Genomic DNA, 20,796 nt, shown 5'->3' on the forward strand with positions numbered 1-20,796 from the left:
GCATTTAACTTAACATATATTTAACATATCATGACAACCCCCAACTATCCATCCGTTTACGAGTAAACTATCTTATTACTAAACCAATAACAAAAACTGTGAGGACATTAAAAGTGTTGGGATATCAGCAATTATCTTATTTAATATGTTCTGATATGTATTCAAATGTTGTTTTACCATAATTACGTGTTGATCTCTGGGTGTGTTGAACTGTTGTTTACTGTAAAATATCTTTAACATTAAGTCATTACAGTATTAAACACATCAAGTATTTGATATGTTATAGTTTGTAAAACTAATCTTCTGTTTTATTTGTTTCTGTCTGCCAGCTGTTACTCAAAACTATAGATATTATTTCTGCACTTCACAGCAGCTACACAGTTTGGTTCCAAGACAATTTACTTTACATACACAATCAAGGACATGAAAATCAAATGCAAACCACCAGTATCATAAAACAAAATGCTAACTTTCCATGTTTCAGATATCTGTGTTGCTCTTCCCCCCAAAAATCACTTCTCCTCTAAAACTCAGTTTGAGCCCCAAATAAGTTATCCATTGAACAAAAACAGAAAAAGATATCTAATGTGAAAGGTTCTTCCTGATCACTGTATCGAATAGTCCAAAGGTGACACCCTGTGTACAAATTGGTGAATTACAATATATTGAACTCTCTTGGGATATCTCTTGTGTCCATGAAGATTACTCCATGTTTAAGGATGGACTATAGACTGACGAAGCTTCAATCTATTCAATCATGCAGATATTTCCCCCAGCAGCGCTTTGCATTGTATAGTATTTTTACTTATGAAACTAGCTGTTAAATGAACACATCTCACTGTTGCATCACACACAAACATAAACTAAAAAATAAATAGCAACAACAAAAAACGTTTAATAGATCTGAGGACTTCTTCTTCCATAGACTATCCCCAACTTTGAATAATAGTTTTTAATGCACAATTAATTGCACTTAAACGTTGTTGATTTCTGACCTTTTACAGGAGCGTGTTCAAGTTAAGTCAGCGCCTGTCTATGGAGGGAGGCGGGACTATTTGTCTCTAATACGAAAAGGGCCAATCAGAGGTCAGATCTTTCCATAGCAACCCCAATCAGCGTAGAGGGACTGTCTGGTTGCGAAGGTAGTGTTGGTGTACTGGAAGAAGCAAGTGTTTCCTTTAGGCTTGCTGCTAGGTTTAGTAGCAACAATCTGCCCAATATATATTGTCAAGTGTGGCGCCTCAGTAACAGGCGTTTAACTCTCCTGCTTAACAATCAATTTCCTCCTACATTAGCATCGCAAACTAGCTTACGAGGTGAACGTCCACCTCGTCCGAGAAAGCGTCTTTGAACGTAACTGGAGCACAAGGATGCCATCCCCGATGGAGGGATCGTCCAGAGAAGGTGACCTCTTTACTGTGAAACACGAGCTGAAAAACGGTGAGTTATCTCCGCGAAGCTAAACTTTTTAAGCGGCCCCGCTCTCCTTTTCTTATTTGCAAATGTATCCGTCGGGAGACACGTGCCTCCCCCCTTGCTTGGCAACGTGAGCTGGCTAGCTTTGAGGCGACTGTCAGTGCTGTCGACGCGGGCATTTATATAGTGAGCGCGAGCGTGAACGCTCCTCGAGTCCAAAAATGGCAGAGACAGCCGAACGTTAGTCGGCTAACGTTCGGCTGTCTCGCGCACACTAACGCCTCCTAACCGTTTTACTACAGTTAGCTAAACGAACTGCCTATAATGTCTATAACTGCCTAAAGCTACAGTTGGCTCATTGTGAACGTGTCGTTTCGGTTAAATACAGAGATTTTCCAACTAGTTCACACGCCTGTGAACGCCTCTTTCTTCTTCTTCTTCTTCTTCTTTGGCGTTACTTCACGTTGATTACTGACGTTACATGATGTTGTCTTGTAGCCTCCTGGTTCTGTTAGCTTAACTTCTCCTCGGCCAACGGAGAGCAGACGGCTGCAGTGCCGTGGAGCCTCGAGAGGAGAGGAAACGTTTGCTTGTTGGTTTAATTCGGCTAATTATACTAACAGTGTTGGTGCTTTTAAAGGATGACAGACAGGTGTATTTAATCGTCCATTTGTCTGTCCTGATTAACGATACATTATACAACAGCATCCTCTAGGGTTAACCTGTAACTCCCCTGTTTGTTTTCGTCTAAATTAGTTTTACTGAATGATTTCTGGTTTCCAACATTATTCTATATAAATGTATTTGTGAGGGTTACAAGTGTGAATGCATTATATCTAGCTAGATTTGTACTTGTATATCTAATTATATTGAGGGTAACTTAATTTAGGATGGGATTATAAAATATGCTTCAGCCTCTAACTTTTTTAAATCACATTGTACGTAGGCTTCTCTCATTATCCCCTTGGGGATAAATAAAAGTGTATATTCTATTCTATTGTATTAGACGTGATAACTGAATAATACACCACTACTACAGTACTACTATTGTACACAGTGAAGGGGTGTTGACAGATAAAACATCAGGAACAGCAGTATCTCAAAACAGGTTTCTATGTGAGTTGACAGGAAGTTTATAGAGTTTTTGTTACATTTGCAAACTGGTTATGATTGATGGTTTTGAGTACAGTGGCATGTCAGCCGATTGACTGCAGAGGGTTGCTGAATGGAGTTGGACACTGCTTCAGCTGCAATTGGCTTCTAATGACACCGTGCTGCTGTTCAGGCTGCAACATGACTTATGCTGCACCCCCCCATTCACCGCCCTGCCCTAAATATGCAGTCAGTCTAGTTGTTACTTCACTTGTTTTTTTTAATTTTTTGGGGGGGATTTACACATCATTTTATCTGCTGCATCAACTTAAGCTCAGTTTTGGACCCCTGCTCTCATGTGAGACATGTAGCAACATATCAAGATAAATATACCTACCAAGTCCATTAATTTCACTCTTTAAGGGTATTTGTTTGGAAAGTGAAAACAAATATTAGACAGTGGACATAATTGTTGATGATTAATGCACAATAAAGAGATAATATATCCACTTCTCTTAATGAACAGGTTGTTGAACTTCAGTTGCATTTAGATGATGTTGTTTTTTAAATTTGGATAACACCAACCAAAATCCACTATTCATGGTAAACTTTTTATTTTGAGGATCATTGGCATTTCTCTTCTGTAGACCGAAGAGGCGCCTCTTGTCTAACAGTAAGGAAATCATCCGTCAGTCTATTAATAAACACCAAAATCAAACTTGGCAGATGAGCTTGACAAGGGTGTTACGCAACCTAAAGCCTTGACCTCACATTTGAAGTGCGGTGTTGTTGTTATGATACAGTATGAATTAAAGTGTCTTAATGGTTGCAGCCTTTCTTCTCATGCGTAAAGAACCCCCGGGAGAATCGGCGGAAAAGATTAAATCGGACGCTTTAATTGCTCAGTAGCCTCTTTCCACAGAATGGATGTGTTCAGTGCACAGGAAACGCGTGTGTCTAAGATGATCAGTCATCTGTACACGGGAACCATGATGTAGAAAGACACGGGGAGTCGCTCCCAGTGGCTGCCGACTTCACTGAAGATCGTTAATGGAAGATAGTAAAAAATATATTTGCTTGTCAATGTTCCCAGTTTGCTTGCAGTTGCATTGAAGAAGATTTTTTTTAAATATTTTGTTTATATGAAAGAAGTTTACTGATTAAGCATGCAGTATTTGCACATTTTTACAATTAAACTAATTCACCTGTGCAATGTGCGCGGCCTGTTACTGTCATCTTCATTTTACAACCAGCCAGACTGTTCTAACTCGTCCGGTGTTTTTAAATGGCTGATCCTCCAGTTTGAAGTCCACTTCTGCAACCTTTTAACTTTGCATAGTTTGACTTTATTTGCCTCCAACGCATCATGGCTGAGAGTCTTTTTGTATCAGAAAAAGAAATAGAAGAATACATTATTTATAACACGGGCACCGGTTACAAAACAAAGAGTACAGTACGGGACTGTGAGGTGATGTAATGTGCCTTCTGGTGTCCAGCGGACAACGGCTTAAAACAGCTGATTCTTTCCAAGGATTATTTCCAACTTGGCCGTGTCACGGTGTTCAAGCGACTTTCTTCAGTGACTTTGACCAGAGGCTGGATGTTGTCATCATTGGAATATTAGGTCCTTAGCTTTCTCGTTGACTGAGCATCAGGGCTGCCAGTACAGTGTATATTTTTACATATTCATTTTCTCATGTTCCAGATAAGCCTCAAGTTGGAACAATCTGTGGAAAAAATACTTAATATTGAAATAGGATCTATTATTATTTTGTTCAGATGTGAATATCTACTCGCATAAGTTTCTGCGAGTGAATAACCCGATATGGAAAACGTGATGTTCCGTAACATGATAGTATTTATTTACTTCTTTGTGTATATGAATTGAGTGGTTTATCACATTCTCTTGTAATATTTTATTCCTCCTCTGAATCCAGCCAACTTGACGGGCCACGTCGAGAGGGTGGGCATCGAAAACTTTGAGCTGTTAAAGGTCCTCGGCACCGGAGGCGAGTGAACCAGGACGTCACGTTGAGTTGATCATTATTGTGTGTTTTTTTTTAAAGCTTTGGTCTCGGCACTGAACTCAACTTCTCCGTCCTTGTTTATTTTACCCTCCAGCATACGGCAAGGTGTTCTTGGTGAGGAAAGTGAGCGGCCACGATGCCGGGAAGCTGTACGCCATGAAAGTGTTGAAGAAGGCCACCATCGTGCAGAAGGCAAAGACGGCCGAACACACGCGCAGCGAGCGCCAAGTGCTGGAGCATATTCGCCAGTCGCCGTTCCTTGTCACGCTTCACTACGCCTTCCAGACGGACACCAAGCTGCACCTCATTCTCGGTAAGGATATACACTACCGTTAAAGAGTTTGGGGTCACTTAGAAATGTCCTTATTCAAAGTTAAGCTCTGTTTTTATCAATGAAGATGACATTAAATTAATCATAAATACACTCTCTACATAGTTAATGTGGTAAATGACTATTCTCTGGTGTTTAATGAAGTCTCTACATAGGTGTATAGAGGCCCATCTCCAGTGTTCTAATGGTACATTGTGTTATCGCCTTAGAAGACTAACGGAGGGTTAGAAAACCGTTGAAAACCCATTTTATGTTAGCGCAGCTGAAAACAGTTATGCTGGTGAGAGAAGCTATAAAACTGGCCGTCCTTTGAGCGACAAGTTTGAAGAACAACATTAATATTTCAAATAAACAATTATTTCTAACCTTGTTAATGTCTCGACTTTATTTTATATTCATTTGAAAAATAAAAGTGTGAGTTTACATGGAAAACACCAAATTGTCTGTGTGAACCGAAACTTCTGAACGGTAGTGTATATATATTTTAATTTAAAGTCGGCATCAATTAGACACAGATGTCTTTCAGACAACTGACATTGCATGTGCATATTGCAACAACAAAAGAGACAGAATGAAGCAAAAAACAAAAAGAAAACAATGTATAACTTGGGAGTGATCTATTCTCTATTGTACATTCATTAATTTATGAAAATAAGATCAGGTCTATGAGGTATGTAACCCATTTTCCCCAAATATGTAAAAAACTGTAAGGATATTATTTGTTTACAGGAAACTGCCTTCTGTGTTGTGTTTATCCAAGAAAAATAAAAAAGGCAAATTATTGTCTTTAACCCTGAGAACTAAATGGAGTTTTACAGGCTGAATGAATTGGCATACTAAAATGTAAAAGAAGTTTCCTGGAGAAAAATGAACCCTCATATTATTTAGGATGAAACGTGACATGCATGATCTCCTTTTTTGTTCTAGATTATGTAAATGGTGGGGAGCTCTTCACACATCTGGTGCAAAGAGTGCGATTTAAGGAGCTAGAAGTTGCTTTGTACAGTGGAGAGATTGTGTCGGCACTAGAACATCTGCACAAGGTAACCCCCAAATTCAACACCACCAAAACCTCTGGTCTCTTCAGACAAGTCATCTATTGATGCGTACACGCTTCGTGTGTCACTTGCTCCGCTGTCACTTTTCTTTTTTTTTGCAGCTCGGGATCGTCTACCGGGACCTGAAGCTTGAGAACATTCTGCTGGATTCAAGCGGTCACATAGTTCTCACAGACTTTGGCCTCAGCAAAGAATTTGATCAGGTACAGGAATGTGTGCATGTCATAAAACATTGGCAAATTAATTCAATTAAATTTAGTTTATTTTATATCGCCCGATATCATGAATTACGAATTAACCTCAGAGGGCTTTACAATCTGTACACATACGAAATATACACTGCCGTTCTAAAGTTTGGGGTAACCCAGACAATTTAGTGTTTACCATGTAATCTCACACTTTCATTTATCAAATGAATTGAAAATGAATATAAAATATAGTCAAGACATTGACACAGTTAGAAATAATGATTTTTATTTGAAATATTAATGTTGTTCTTCAAACATGTCGCTCAAAGGAAGGCCAGTTTTATGGCTTCTCTCACCAGCATAACTGTTTTCAGCTGCGCTAACATAAAAAGGGTTTTCAACGGTTTTCTAACCCTCCGTTAGTTTTCTAAGGCGATAACACAATGTACCATTAGAACACTGGAGATGGGCCTCTATACACCTATGTAGAGACTTCATTAAACACTAGAGAATAGTCATGTACCACATTAACTATGTAGAGAGGGTATTTATGATTAAGTTAATGTTATCCTCATTGACAAAAACAGTGTTTTACTTTGAGAAATAAGGACATTTCTAAGTGACCCCAAAGTTTTGAATGGTAGTGTATATAAAATATATTTTTTCTTATGTATTCAATACCTAAAATTTCAAAACAAAGTCCTGTCCGCTTGCAGATATAGGCACTCAGATTAATCTGGTACATTTAGATTCTGAGGTGTGTCTTTTTGATTTGTCTAAAACAGGTGGAAAGAGCGTTTTCTGTCTGTGGCACCATCGAATACATGGCCCCAGAAATAGTGGAAGGAGGAGAGTCCGGACACGACAAGGTAATGTCTAATTTTATGTGTTTTACACTGTCGTCCGTTTGATTTGAATCAAGCAGCTCGGACTCTCCACTCATCGTTTCTGAATGGAAATGCAATTTTTCTTTTTCCCCCCGTGCATTCCAGGCGGTGGACTGGTGGAGCCTCGGCGTGCTGATGTACGAGCTTTTGACTGGCGGGTCGCCGTTCACCGTCGACGGCAACGAGAACTCGCACACGGACATCGCCAAGTATGGATTCTCTTCCCCGATTGTCGGCCACAGTTTTCAGTTAAATCTCTACAACACTAGTAACACAATATAGGGTCTCTACGGTCTTGGAAAACCTGGAAAAGTCCTGGAATTTAAAACTGGTTATTTACAGTCCTGGAGAAAAAAATTAAATCCCAAAAGTTTTGGATAAGTTCTGTAAATGTGTTATATTCATATGTTAATTTACACAGTATTTATACTGTATGCTTTAGAATTCTCATTGCTATTTAAATACGACATTTTCTCACTTTTTCATGTCTACACCCGAGAATTCACAAAATGTTTGGTCATAAATTTGGTTAAAAGTCCTGGAAACCCATTGGTCACCATGTGTTTGAACCCTGATGATATCTTGTCTCGCACACACCAGGAGGATTTCAAAAAGGGATCCTCCTTTCCCCAAAGATATGGCACCTCTGGCCAAAGACCTCATCCAGCGACTCCTCGTCAAAGATCCAAAGAAGCGATTGGGCTCCGGTCCTGACGGAGCGGAGAACGTAAAGAAACACCCGTTTTACCAGGTGGAGCTCGTTGCTTGTCTTATATTTCACAATATTTATACACGCTAAGTGGCAGGGTGGGCGGTTCTGCTCTTTAAGTGAAGAAGCATGTAGGAAAACCCAAGTGTTTGTATAAACCAGGTTTATAAGGATGCTTTTTCTTCTTCTAAACTCACTTTAGAAAATGAACTGGGAGGACTTGGCAGCTAAGAAGGTGCCCGCCCCGTTCAAGCCGGTGATTCGAGACGAACTGGACGTCAGCAACTTTGCAGAGGAGTTCACGGAGATGGACCCCACCTACTCTCCTGCAGCGCTGCCCCAGAACTGTGACCGCATCTTTCAGGTGGGACTCCTGGGCTCGTTAGACCACCAGACTTGTTGTTGTTGTTGTGACTCATTGTTGTTCACATATACACTACCGTTCAAAAGTTTGGGGTCACTTAGAAATGTCCTTATTTTTCAAAGCACTGTTTTTTTCAATGAAGATAACATTAAATGAATCATAAATACACTCTCTACATAGTTAATGTGGTAAATGACTATTCTCTGGTGTTAATGAAGTCTCTACATAGGTGTCTAGAGGCCCATCTCCAGTGTTCTAGTGGTACATTGTGTTATCGCCCTAGAAGACTAACGGAGGGGTAGAAAACCCTTGAAAATCCTTTTTATGTGAGCGCAGCTGAAAACAGTTATGCTGGTGAGAAGCTATAAAACTGGCCTTCCTTTGAGCAACAAGTTTGAAGAACAACATTAATATTTTAAATAAAAATCATTATTTCTAACCGTGAATAAAAGTGAGAGTTTTCATGGAAAACACCAAATTGTCTGGGTGACCCCAAACTTTAGAATGGCGGTGTAGAAACATCGCTCTGCTGCCTGCAGGTCACTGCACAGGACGCCATTTATACATGTGCGTTGTGCTCATGTTTGTCTGGGCTTTGGTGTGAGATGTTGACGCGGATCGAAAAAATTGCATTTAACATTATACATTATCCACGTTTTTTTGTGCCTGCGACTATATTTGTCATACTCCAGAGCAATTCAAGTAATCAAGTGAAGTTTTGAATGTCCTCAAAAGGGTTGCTGTAAGTCAACATGAGTCTGTCTGTGTGCACTGGCATTATAAATTGACTAAAAAGAGTCTTTTTTATTGGCGTAATTGCCGCCATATGCAGCTCTTATTGAAGTAACAGATGTGAATGACTATTTTTGATGTAAGCTTTGAACCATAATATGGCCCACGACTCCGTGCCAGCTGATGGCTGTCTGATGTATCGCGTGAACATTTTCGACTCCTGATTGCCTTCTGGATCCTTGAGCTGCGGGAGATCAATAGATCCATTAACGGGGCTTCTCTCGGGGAATAAAAGGTTGCACTCTGAGAGCATCGCCACGTCTGTCTCGGGTTACGCCTTCGGGCTTTGATTGCCAACTTCATCTCGCTCTCAGCTGCCATTCACGGCCGTCTGAACCGTCGGCTGCTTTATAATTTGCGAGCCTAGCAATCTCTCGTGAGATAACGACAGCAATCCCAATTTTTTTCTTCTTTTTTTAATCGTGCACTTGCTCCCCCACGGTGCCTCCACAAAACAAAATTAAAAAATTGCATTAAGAGCGCCAAGATGTAATTTCACGGCGGAGCAATCAAATATTCAAGCCCGGCAATTTCGGGGCATCTCATTCATTCACCATCCTTCCGTCCATCCACGGCTGTCACCACATACCACACAGCTGTGTGTGCGTGTGTGTGTGTGTCGGGGGGGGGGGGGGGGGGGGGTAAAAATGGGGGGAGAGAGAGAGAGATTGATGCCATCTCAAAGCTTTGGATTCCCCACAGCTGGAATTCTGCACAATGACAGGTCTAACAATAGCAACAGCTGGACAGTCGGGTTCATCGTGGAGCCGAAACATCAGAAGAAAAATGCACAACAATTTAAAGTTCTACTGTAAATATGGGAATATATATACAGCACATCGAGTGTCTACAATTTACTAATGTATACAGGGTTCCTACGGTCATGGAAAACCTGGAAAAGTCCGAAATCCCAAAAGTTTTGGGAAAATCCTGTAAATTTGTTATATTCATATGTTCATTTACACAATTTGATTTAAAGAATAAACATTTTTATACATATTTTTTCTTTTACTATTGTCTCATTCATTTGTGTCATTTAAGGTGTATTAATTACTCGTGTATTGTATACACAGAGATTTCACAACATTTCTGGTCATGTAAATTTGGTTTAACGTCCTGGACATCCATTGGTCGACACGTGTGTGACCCTGTGTATAACATACAGTAGAATCAGGAGGATTGTCATGCTGCGAGCTATCTGCGAGGCTGTAAACTGGATGTTTAATTTCCCCGTGTCCTCGGAGTCCAAACCTCCCCTTTTCTTTATTTTAAAACATAAACACTGAGAGAGTTCATGTGTTCCTGTGTGCAGGGCTACTCCTTCATGGCCCCCTCCATCCTCTTCAAGAGGAATGTGGTGATGGACGACCACGTCCAGCTGTGCGGCGGCTCCGAGAGGCCAAGCTCTGCCGCGGTGGCCCGCAGCGCCATGATGAAGGTGGGGCGCTTCACGCTAATGGCTCCTGTCGCAGGATAAGAGCCGACATCTTGTTCCACTCCCTCACACTCGGCCTCAGCTGTCAGGCATGATCCTGTTTGTTGATGCGTGTTCATTAATGCACTCGTGATGCTGCTGGTCGTCAGCATCCTGGCTGCCTGCTGCACACTTTGCCGTGTTCAAGATTTATTATCCGATTTGGTGATTTTTTTTAAATATTTGGAATTAATCTTTTTAATGCTTTTCAGTCCATCCCAGAAACCTCCTAGCAATGTTTGATTCATTTCAAAATGATGGAATATATTCAGATAAAAAATACAGAATTTGCATTGTGACTTCCATGTAAGCTACGACTCTTTTATGGCTCACACTCTTCAGAAAGAGGAAGTTACAATACACTCCAAATGTGCTCACAACTCCAGCTCTCTGTGCGCTCCATGGTTTATGCAATATCAGAAACATGTATTTGCTATGTGTGTTAGACACACGAAGAATTTTACTTTGTGTACATTAGACAGACAAACACAACAATCAACAGTCAACATAGTGCAAGAATTTAAACATTACATTTACATCCATTTACATATAAGATACATAAAGTGCACAAACAGATAACAGTGCTGGAGACAGGGGTAAGTGTGTGTGTTAAAGTGACATGTGAAATGAGATGTTAAATATTATTAATATATTCATAAATGTGGTACATTCGTCACTTCTTCTGTTTCTGTTGGAAGAAACATATAATTTTGTTTGCATTGAGCAACAAAGGAACTGACTGGCTTGCTCCTCAAGTGGTTGCTGCAGATCACTGGGCGCTGATGCATGTTTTATGATTAAACAAAAACTATTTATAATTTTCTAATCGCATAAATAACAAACAAAAAATGTAGGTGTATATATAAGACATTTATTTCTTACCTGTTTGAATCTTTGTGGAGAGAATTAAACATATTATGGAATATTAAGAAAAGTATTTAAGTCGCAGTAGTTTGAGTATTTTCATAGAAAAGATAAAAGCAGCCGCAAAGTCTTTATTGAACTTTAATTTTATTACATTTGACTTAATCTCACAGCTTTGAGACCCTTCTTTAATATTGAGGTCATTTCTGATTTTCTAAATGTATATTGAACTAAACCACGGTCGCCCCTCTGCAGGACTCCCCGTTCTACATGAGCTATGAGATGGACCTGAAGGACAGCGCTCTGGGAGAGGGCAGCTTCTCCATCTGCAGACGCTGCACACACAAGAAGACGGGACTGAAGTACGCAGTCAAGATCGTCAGCAAGAGGTACGACTCACTTCCTGCCCGCTGCCACCGTCGGCCGACTCTACCGCAATGTTTAGAGTTCCACTGGGTGAAGCCGCCGGCCACCCTCCACCTCTCGCTGGTACAACCTGGACAAGCCAACTCTAAACAACATCTTCCAAAGAGTAGAACATTACTTTTAGTCTTAAATTGATGAAGGCTAAATAATATCATTTAAATTCTTTATTTATCTGATTTTATTGCCTTATTAGTTTGTTAAAGGTTGCCAGTCGAGGGTTAAATACATGTTAATACATCTCTGCCATTTTTTTTGCTGGAAACTGCTGAAAAGAAACAAGCTTTGATCACGTGACTGCACTCCTACATGACACGCCTCCACTCCTCCACTGACATCGTGGCTCCACGCATCGTGGCTCTAATAGGAGAACAATCCACCCGACACAAACACACGGTCCTTCCTCCATGAGTTGGAGAAGTGAACCTTGTGGGCTACCGCAAGTGAATTAAGGGGAATAACAAAGCAGAAGTAAAATGCCCAGTTGTACTAATGTCATATATAAAAAGTAGAAAGTTAATAGGTGTCTTTTCTAAAGCCTGATTCGTCATATAGACTTTATTACTTCTGCATAATTCAATCAAAAAATGCCAAATATAGACCAAAAAGTCAATTTAATAAGCCCTCTGCAAAAGTGACTTTCTCACGTGTGTGTGTTATTTGACTTCCTGCTGCAGGATGGAGGCCCAGACTCAGCGGGAAATGGCCGCCCTGAAGCTGTGCGACGGCCACCCGAACATCGTCAAGTTGCATGAGATCTACCACGACCAGGTGACCACTGTGAATCATGTTTTGCATACCAGGAATATCCAGGGTTCGTACGGTCATGGAAAACCTGGAAAAGTCATGGAATTTTAAAATGGTTATTTCCAGGCCTGGAGAAAAAAAATCCCCAAAGTTTTTGGAAAAGTCATGGAAATGTGTTATATTCATATCTTACATTTATGCTGAGTTTTAATTCGGTGTGGCTTGCGAAGCAGCAGGCTCATAGAGCCTTGATGTTGCAAGCGCACTGACTATTGCCCTGCGGGCTTATTATTCATCCGCCAATTCTTCATCTTCCGCCAGAACTTTGCGCGTACTGCTTGCTGCGAAGGTCGCATATGCGTAAAAAATACATTAAAACGTGTAAGGCGCGGAATCTTCAGATCTAGAGGCAGAGCCAACTGCCAGAGTGAGAGGGAGCAACAGAATATCAACAAAAAAATAAAACTTATTTTGCCACAAGTCTGCCAATGTTCACTCTTTTTACACCATTTATGGATAAAAACGTAGAAAATCTTGTGCTCTTCCTCACATGTGTGGATTGAATCCACAATTTCTTCCACAATTGTCTGGAGGAGCCTTAACGAGGGAGCAACTACACCTCTCTGCCCCATTCGACTCCATTGTAAAACAGAGACATATTTTCATTTTCGAAAGAAACTACAACACTTTGTAAACTGCGGTTAAGCTGTCATATCTAAACCCCAAAAAATATTTCAGGACACGTACACATTCATAAAAGCCTTGACCCTCTCATAATGTAGACCCTCATGAGATTAAAATGATGCTTTCATGTAAAGAATCCACTTTTAGACAGGTTGTTTTTCATTAAAAACCCTGCTATCTGTCTCCCTAATGAAAACACAGCTGCTTCAAATGAGCTAATCAGCAGCTCCAGTAACACACACACACAAACACATGCCCTGTGTAACAAGTGTAACACACGCAATACGTGTGGGAGGAGAGAAAGAGAAAAAAGAAAGGTAGGAATGAAGGGAGGAAGGAAAGGGAGGGAGGACCCCCCCCCCCCCCCACACACACACACACACACACACACAAACACAAACATGAGCAAACTGACCTCATTAACACATCGCACTCCCGGTCCCAGACATGTTTATATTATACATGTATAGAAACACCTCTCTGTAGAATCCACACCATCTAAATTTCAAGGGAAATTTTCTAGTTAATTAATATGCTTTTAGAAGAAAGATGTTCTAAATATAAGCCGGCATACGCTTTTTCATGCCCGCAATTTTTCCGCGCTGCAAGTGAACGCACCTTAACTGAAAAGACATGAATGTTTAAATCTAAACTATTGTCTCTCATTCATTTGAGTCATTTAAGTTTATATACTGTGTGCTTTGGAATCCTCATTGTTCGTTTAAATACGACTTTTTCTCACTTTGTCATGCATACACCGAGATTTACAAAAATGTTTGTTCATTGAAATGTGTTTTAAAGGCCTGGCCACCCATTGGTCACCACGTGTATGAAGCCTGCATATTAATGGGGATGCTGGAAGCCCTCGAGCTTCTTTCTTCATCCCTTCACGCTCGATATTTCACACTCTGCGATTATTTTTAAACCGCGGCTGTTTTTTGAAACATCCGTTTCCTCATTGCTAAATCAGACAGCCCAGATTTACTAATCGAGCTGCGACACTCCAGCTCAACCGAGTGTGTGTTGTGTGTCGGTTATAGGGGGCGGCGTTGTCCGTGTGGCGGACTGTGTTCGGGTTCATTAGCCGCCCCGGTCCTTCAAGCCCAGGAGCACCACTTTAGTCCTGATGAGCTCAGCGGGGTCATTACTGGACCTCCGAGGCCCCCGTGACCCAGATCAAAGCGGCGCCGCCTCGGCCGAGTCCTGCTTTTATTCCCAAAATCCCGGCAGTGCTAATGAGAAACTCTACCCCGCCGGCCCAGACGCATTATTCCCTTCCCACTTTGTTTGGCCCCCTTTCACTTTTTTTCTTTACTCGATACCTTTATGGTTTGATCTCAACAGCACGGCATCAGGAACGGCTTTTTGTTTTTTTCTCCTATATTTATTAGGCAACAGACAAATTATCTTCCACCATTTTCCGAGACGTTTATGATTCAGCGGGCTTCCGACGTGCACTTCAGGCCGTAAATAGCAATATCAGAGGATATCAAACCGTATAGGGTCATTGAAAACCTGGGAAAGTCCTGGAATTTAAAAATAGTTATTTACAGGCCTGGAAGTCCTTTTTTATTTTTGTCACTTACATTTTTTTATTCGTTTAGACATATTAACATAAAACAAATACAAAAATGTCAGACATAAACATAAATATATATACACCTATATACATACATAAAAAAGTCCTTTAAAAAAATGTAATCCCAAAAGTTTTGGAAAAATCCTAGAAATGTACACCGTTTGATTAAAAAGAATAAACATTCATACAAATATTTATTCTTTTAATCAAACTATTGTCTCTCATCTATTTGTGTCATGTATTCACTCATGTAGACACAGAGATTTTTTTATCATGGAAATTTGGTTTAAAGTCCTGGAAATCTATTGGAACCCTGCATATAGGTTTCCATTGAGTGTAGCATAGGTTGGCTGAGGAGTGTAAATATGGTGTGTGTGCGTGCGTGTGTGTGTGTGTGTAGCTCCACACGTTCATGATCCTGGAGCTGCTGGGCGGAGGCGAGCTGCTGGAGAGGATCCGCAGGAAGCAGCACTTCAGCGAGACGGAGGCCAGCCGCATCATGAGGAGGCTGGTGTCGGCCGTCAGTCACATGCACGACGTGGGCGTGGTGCACCGGGACCTCAAACCGGAGGTAGCGCGCGCACACATACACACACACATACACACACACACATACACTGGATCATAAGCCTCAGTTATTCGGACTCTGCAATCTTCCACCAAAACAAAGAGCAAAAATAATTTGACCCTCACGTGGGACAAAAGTACCCGAGACCAATTGGAGTTCACTCTTGAGTGCACCGGTTTTGCCGAGCGTAGAGACATGATTGCCGTCTCTCTCTCTCTTTCTCTCTCTCTCTCTCTCGCCCCGATTGCCCTCGGCAGAACCTGCTCTTCACGGACGACAGTGAGAACTCCGAGATCAAAATCATCGACTTTGGCTTCGCGCGCCTCAAACCGCCAGACAATCAGCTGCTGAAGACGCCGTGCTTCACCCTGCAGTACGCGGCGCCGGAGATCCTCAAGTACGACGGCTACGACGAGTCCTGCGACCTCTGGAGCCTCGGGGTCATCCTGGTGAGCGGCGGGGATGCGCCGAGCCGTGCTCTTGTTAACATTTAACAAATCTGAACTGAAGGAGGACCTTTTCTATTGTGAATGCCACACTATGCCCCGTGGGAAATAAACAAATCAGCAGCAGCCCGTTAAGTATTTTCTATTTAACAGAAAAATAACGGCTTTTAAAATGTTTATTTGATGGCGTTCTTTGCTGAGATGTGATAACTTTGGGTTGTTTGACTATATTTATTGGATTGAGTAAGCATCACGTTGGGATCTGCTCTAGAAGAAATACTTTAAAGCCATAAAATATTCATTGTTGGCAGCATTAATCCGAATGATTGTTAACGCTCACTGATGTTGGTTTACATCTGAAAGCATCTATGCAGATTTAACTGTCACACCCAGAGTGCATTCACATGATATAATTAATATTATATACAAGGCTAATTTTTAAGCACATAAACTAAGCTTTTTTACACATTTGATCTGATCCTGTTTAAGGTTACTGAGGATAAGCCCCTCGTCAAAATTCAGTTTGAAGACATTGCTGCAGCTCAGAGGATTAAATAAGAGCTCATTGATTAGCCCTATTCAGGAGCGTCATTATTTATGTATTATATATTAAGTGTCGGCCTACTTTAGACGACCACATTCCACAATGTTCCAGGAAAGTGACCCAATTATATCAAATGTATATTTAGGAATTCATTTCTCGTGAATCCTTTGAAGTCGTACGTCATGATAATGTCAAAAAAAACCAAATTAATGTTTTAATCTTGAGCTCCACACGGAGGCTGATTTGTTGACGTTGCATCCAGTTTATGGACTCGACGTGTTCTGAATGTGCACGTGTGTGTCTTCACGTGTGTCTTCACGTGTGTGCGTGTTCTGCCTCGTCGTATTTGCACGATATCCGTCTCTCTCTCTTTTCTGGTCCCGCGGTGAGCTGACACAGTTTAACGCTCGCCTGGTTCAGACGTGTGTGTGTCAGTGTGTGTGTGTGCGTGTCAGTGTGTTGTATGTGTCAGTGTGTGTGTGTGTGTGTGTGTGTCCACCGACACCCTCTGGGGGGATATGAGAGTAGTGCGCCTCCGTGGAGCGTTGATGAAACCTGACAAGCTGTGTGCACAGAGTGAGAGAGAGCGAGAGAGCGAGAGGGAGAGAGAGTTTTAGCACCATTCATTTTCACAGCTTCTGCACCGAATGTGTTATATTCATATGTTCATTTACGCTGAGTTTTAAATAATTAATATGCTTTTTAAAAGAATGACGCTCTATATATAAACCGGCATACGCTCTTTCATACTCTCACATTTTTCCGCGCTGCAAGTGAACGCACCTTAACTGAAAAGACAAATGTTTATTCTTTTAATCTAAATTATTGTCTCATTTATTTCAGTCATTTAAGGTTATATACTGTATGCTTTGGAATTCTCTTTGTTAGTTAAATATGAAATGTTCTCACTTTCAAGATCGAGATTTCACAAAAATGTTGTAAATGTAAATTTGGTTTAAAGTCCTGGAACCCCATTGGTCACCATGTGTATGACCCCTGTTTTCTTGTCCTCCCCCTCTGGGTGCAGTTCACCATGCTGTCTGGCCAGGTGCCGTTTCAGTGTCAGGAGAAGAGCCTGACTCACACCAGTGCTGAGGAGATTATGAAGAAAATCAAACTGGGAGACTTCTCCTTTGAAAGCGAGGCGTGGAGAAACGTGTCCCAGCAGGCCAAGGACCTGATCCGAGGTGAGGGGAGGGACTGTGCCGGAGGTTTATTTAAACTCATCCTAATTGAAAAATACCTGCCTTCTGTACTCCAATATCTACTTGAACTGATCTGAAAAAATCTTTCTGCCATTATAAAATATTACATACTAGATTTTTGTATTTAGTAAACAGGACTAACTATTTGTCCTAAACATTTGGAACCCAGATTGAACTTTGAACCCACAAGGCATCTCAGAGCGACGGCGCTACCCGAAGAGGAACTCACCTCCTATCTCACACTACCGTTCAAAAGTTTGGGGTCAATTTTGTGTTTTCCATGAAAACTCACACTTTTATTTATCAGATGAATTGCAAAATGAACAGAAAATATAGTCAAGATATTGATGAGGTTAGAAATAATGATTTTTATTTTAAGTATTAATGTTGTTCTTCAAGCTTGTGGCTCAAAGGAAGGTCAGTTTTATAGCTTCTCTCACCAGCATAACTGTTTTCAGCTGCGCTCACATAAAAAGCGTTTTCTACCCCTCCGTTAGTCTTCTAAGGCGATCACACAATGTACCACTAGAACACTGGAGATGGGCCTCTAGACACCTATGTAGAGACTTCATTAAACACCAGAGAATAGTCATATACCACATTAACTATGTAGAGAGTGTATTTATGATTAATGTAATGTTATCTTCATTGAAGAAAACAGTGCTTTAAAAAATAAGGAAATTTCTACGTTTTTTTTCTAATTTTGACGGTTGTGTATACAGAACGAGTATTTAGAGCGCTGAAAGGTAAACGTTCCGTGTCCCGTTCCCCTCAGAGCTGCTGACGGTGGACCCGAACAAGAGGATCAAGATGTGCAGCCTGCGCTACAACGCCTGGCTGCAGGACGACAGCCAGCTGTCCTCCAACCCGCTCATGACGCCGGACATCCTGGGCTCCTCCACGGCCGCCGTCCACACCTACGTCAAAGCCACCTTTCACGTGAGAAACCACCCGCGCTCGTTTTTTATCTGTAGGGCGAGAAGTCCTAAAGCCGAGATTATTACAGGGTTCCTCCGGTCATGGAAAACCTGGAAAAGTCCTGGAATTTAAAAACGTTTATTTCCAGGCTATCCATCCACATTTTTTTGTCTCCTCCTCCTAGGCGTTCAACAAATGTAAGCGTGAAGGTTTCCGCCTGCAGACGGTGGACAAAGCGCCGCTGGCCAAGAGAAGGAAGATGAAGAAGACGAGCACCAGCACGGAGACGCGCAGCAGCTCCAGCGAGAGCACCCGCTCCTCGTCCTCCTCCTCGCAGTCGCAGGAGAAGACTTTCACGGAGGGCGAAGCCAAGCCGCCGACGCCCCTCACCTCGCCCCTCACCACGCCCCTCACCTCGCCACTCACCACGCCACTCAGCACGCCACTCAACACGCCACTGGACACGCCCGCGGCCATAGGAGGCGACGCCGAGCACCAGCCGGCCTTCCACTTCTCTGAAGGACAGTAAGATGGCGAGGGCCAAAAAAAATGAGGAAGAAATTCTGATGGTTTTAGGACCTGGCGGATTCAGATGGTTTCGTGACCCGGTGGATTCAGACAGTTTCGTGACTCGGAGGATTCAGACAGTTTCGTGACTCGGAGGATTCAGACAGATTCGTGACCCGGAGGATTCAGGTTTTAGGACCCGGAGGATTCAGACAGTTTCGTGACCCGGCGGATTCGGATAGTTTCGTGACCTGGAGGATTCGGATAGTTTCGTGACCCGGAGGATTCAGATGGTTTTAGGACCCAGAAGATTCAGACGGTTTTAGGACCCGGAGGACGGCTCTGGCCCGGCGTAGAGACCTCCGTCTCTGGCAGCTCTCCGCATCCGGCTCCACCTGCATGGATGTTTCCAGAACCAAAGCATGCGGCGCCCGTCACCTCGATATCATTCAACCTTCTCTAGCAATAGCCTAATCCTTTTTGTTTCCTCTCACTTTCACAAACAGACTGTTTTTTCAATCAGGGACCAGGAAGAAGTCGGCACCTGTGTCCAAAATGAGGGAAAAAAGGTGGCTGACTGTTTCCACATGGGGTGGAGAAAGGGGTAAACAAGAGACAACAAGAGGGCAAGAAGTGCATTCATTTTGTCAGTTTAAGGGTTCGGGTATCGCAAGCAGATTTGCATACGTCACTCCCGGCTTAATTTCGCGGGTGCCGTGAACAGATTTGCGTCCGTCACTTCCGCCAAGTGGTTAACGTCAGTGTTCCATTTGATACAGACTTATCAGCCACGCAGTGCACTACAGATGTCAGTGCGCTGTATTGCAGTGTACTGTATTGCAGTGTACTTCGTAAAGTGTCCGGTAGTAGACACAGCCTGAGTGTTTACATCGCGGAAGAAGCAGTAGTAACAGGTTGTCTATTTGTGCATTTTACAGACTTAAGATTTATTTATGATAAGCTATATCGTTAACTTATTTAGGGTTCGGACTGATCTGAAAATAAGTGTGTGTGTGTGTGTGTGTGTGTGTGTGTGTGTGTGTGTGTGTGTGTGTGTGTGTGTGTGTGTGTGTGTGTGTGTGTGTGTGTGTGTGTGTGTGTGTGTGTGTGTGTGTGTGTGTGTGTGTGTGTGTGTGTGTGTGTGTGTGTGTGTGTGTGTGTGTGTGTGTGTGTGTGTGTGTGTTCATTTATCTTTGTAATCATGACACAGGTCTGCAGACGCAGGAAGAGATGAACACCGTTATTGTAATGGTGGTCAGACGTATGCTACCAAAGTCCTTTGACTTTTTTTTTATGGAGGCTGGGCTACGTTTTGGGGATTTAACTGCGGCTATGTCCAGAGGTCCAAAAAAAATAAAGTAGATCCTTGTTCATTAGGATGTTTTAAAAAAAAGCAAAAAGTAATCGTCTTTTTATAGGAACAACGTGTGTTCAGCCAAATATGTGGTTTTATATCGTGGTATGGGTGCTGCAGTCCTACGAGGAGAGCTATATTTAGATTTATTTAGTGCCTCTAGACGTGGGAACATGGCGGTGTCGGTGGGTCCAATCGGGGAATTTAAGGTTCGAGTGACTTCCCTTTTTCAGAGGACACGAGATCCACTTGCTTTGAAAATGAAACGTTTCCATTTGCCCCCCCAAAAATAAAATGCAATTAAGTCTGGCGAATGGACCGGTGTGAGTCTGAGGTCAGGTGGGCATGCATTCAGACATTTTAATGCATCCAACGTCTTTTAAAAACCACGGCAAAGACCTCTACTACCCTTTATGAACAGAGGACAGATTTACCCCCCCCCCCTCCATTAACATGTCGTACTGCATGACTGAAGTGGTGATATGTGCATCTGGTCCTATGATGTAATCTGGAGCATCAACTTCTTCTTTCACTCTGGTTTTTACGGGAGGATTTTCACTTTGATTGAACGTGAGTTTACTTGCATTTTTGATTACGCCCGATTTTTTTTATTCGGGAC

General features: G+C 42.0%; 1 protein-coding gene across 1 annotated transcript; it reads left to right on the top strand.

Moving 5' to 3' along the window:
• The first annotated feature begins 1,202 nt into the window (after positions 1–1,202).
• On the top strand, positions 1,203–19,859 carry rps6ka5 (ribosomal protein S6 kinase, polypeptide 5). Its single transcript, XM_056427254.1, has 17 exons — positions 1,203–1,440; positions 4,446–4,517; positions 4,630–4,848; positions 5,794–5,909; positions 6,026–6,127; positions 6,898–6,981; positions 7,105–7,208; positions 7,600–7,750; positions 7,911–8,072; positions 10,177–10,302; positions 11,458–11,591; positions 12,303–12,396; positions 15,036–15,206; positions 15,461–15,652; positions 17,221–17,380; positions 18,174–18,337; positions 18,501–19,859. The coding sequence occupies exons 1-17, from the start codon at positions 1,371–1,373 to the stop codon at positions 18,843–18,845; spliced, it is 2,466 nt and encodes an 821-aa protein (XP_056283229.1). The 5' UTR covers positions 1,203–1,370; the 3' UTR covers positions 18,846–19,859.
• Positions 19,860–20,796: the final 937 nt, after the last annotated feature.

Source organism: Pseudoliparis swirei, chromosome 11, assembly GCF_029220125.1.
Source record: "Pseudoliparis swirei isolate HS2019 ecotype Mariana Trench chromosome 11, NWPU_hadal_v1, whole genome shotgun sequence".
Lineage (NCBI taxonomy): Eukaryota > Metazoa > Chordata > Actinopteri > Perciformes > Liparidae > Pseudoliparis > Pseudoliparis swirei.

Bases quoted from the DNA above. Each gene is read 5' to 3' on its own strand.
- rps6ka5 (XM_056427254.1), top strand. From the start codon at position 1,371: ATGCCATCCCCGATGGAGGGATCGTCCAGAGAAGGTGACCTCTTTACT. The intron at 4,518-4,629 runs GCGAGTGAACCA...TTTACCCTCCAG, and splicing joins AAAGGTCCTCGGCACCGGAG to CATACGGCAAGGTGTTCTTG. The intron at 8,073-10,176 runs GTGGGACTCCTG...TCCTGTGTGCAG, and splicing joins ACTGTGACCGCATCTTTCAG to GGCTACTCCTTCATGGCCCC.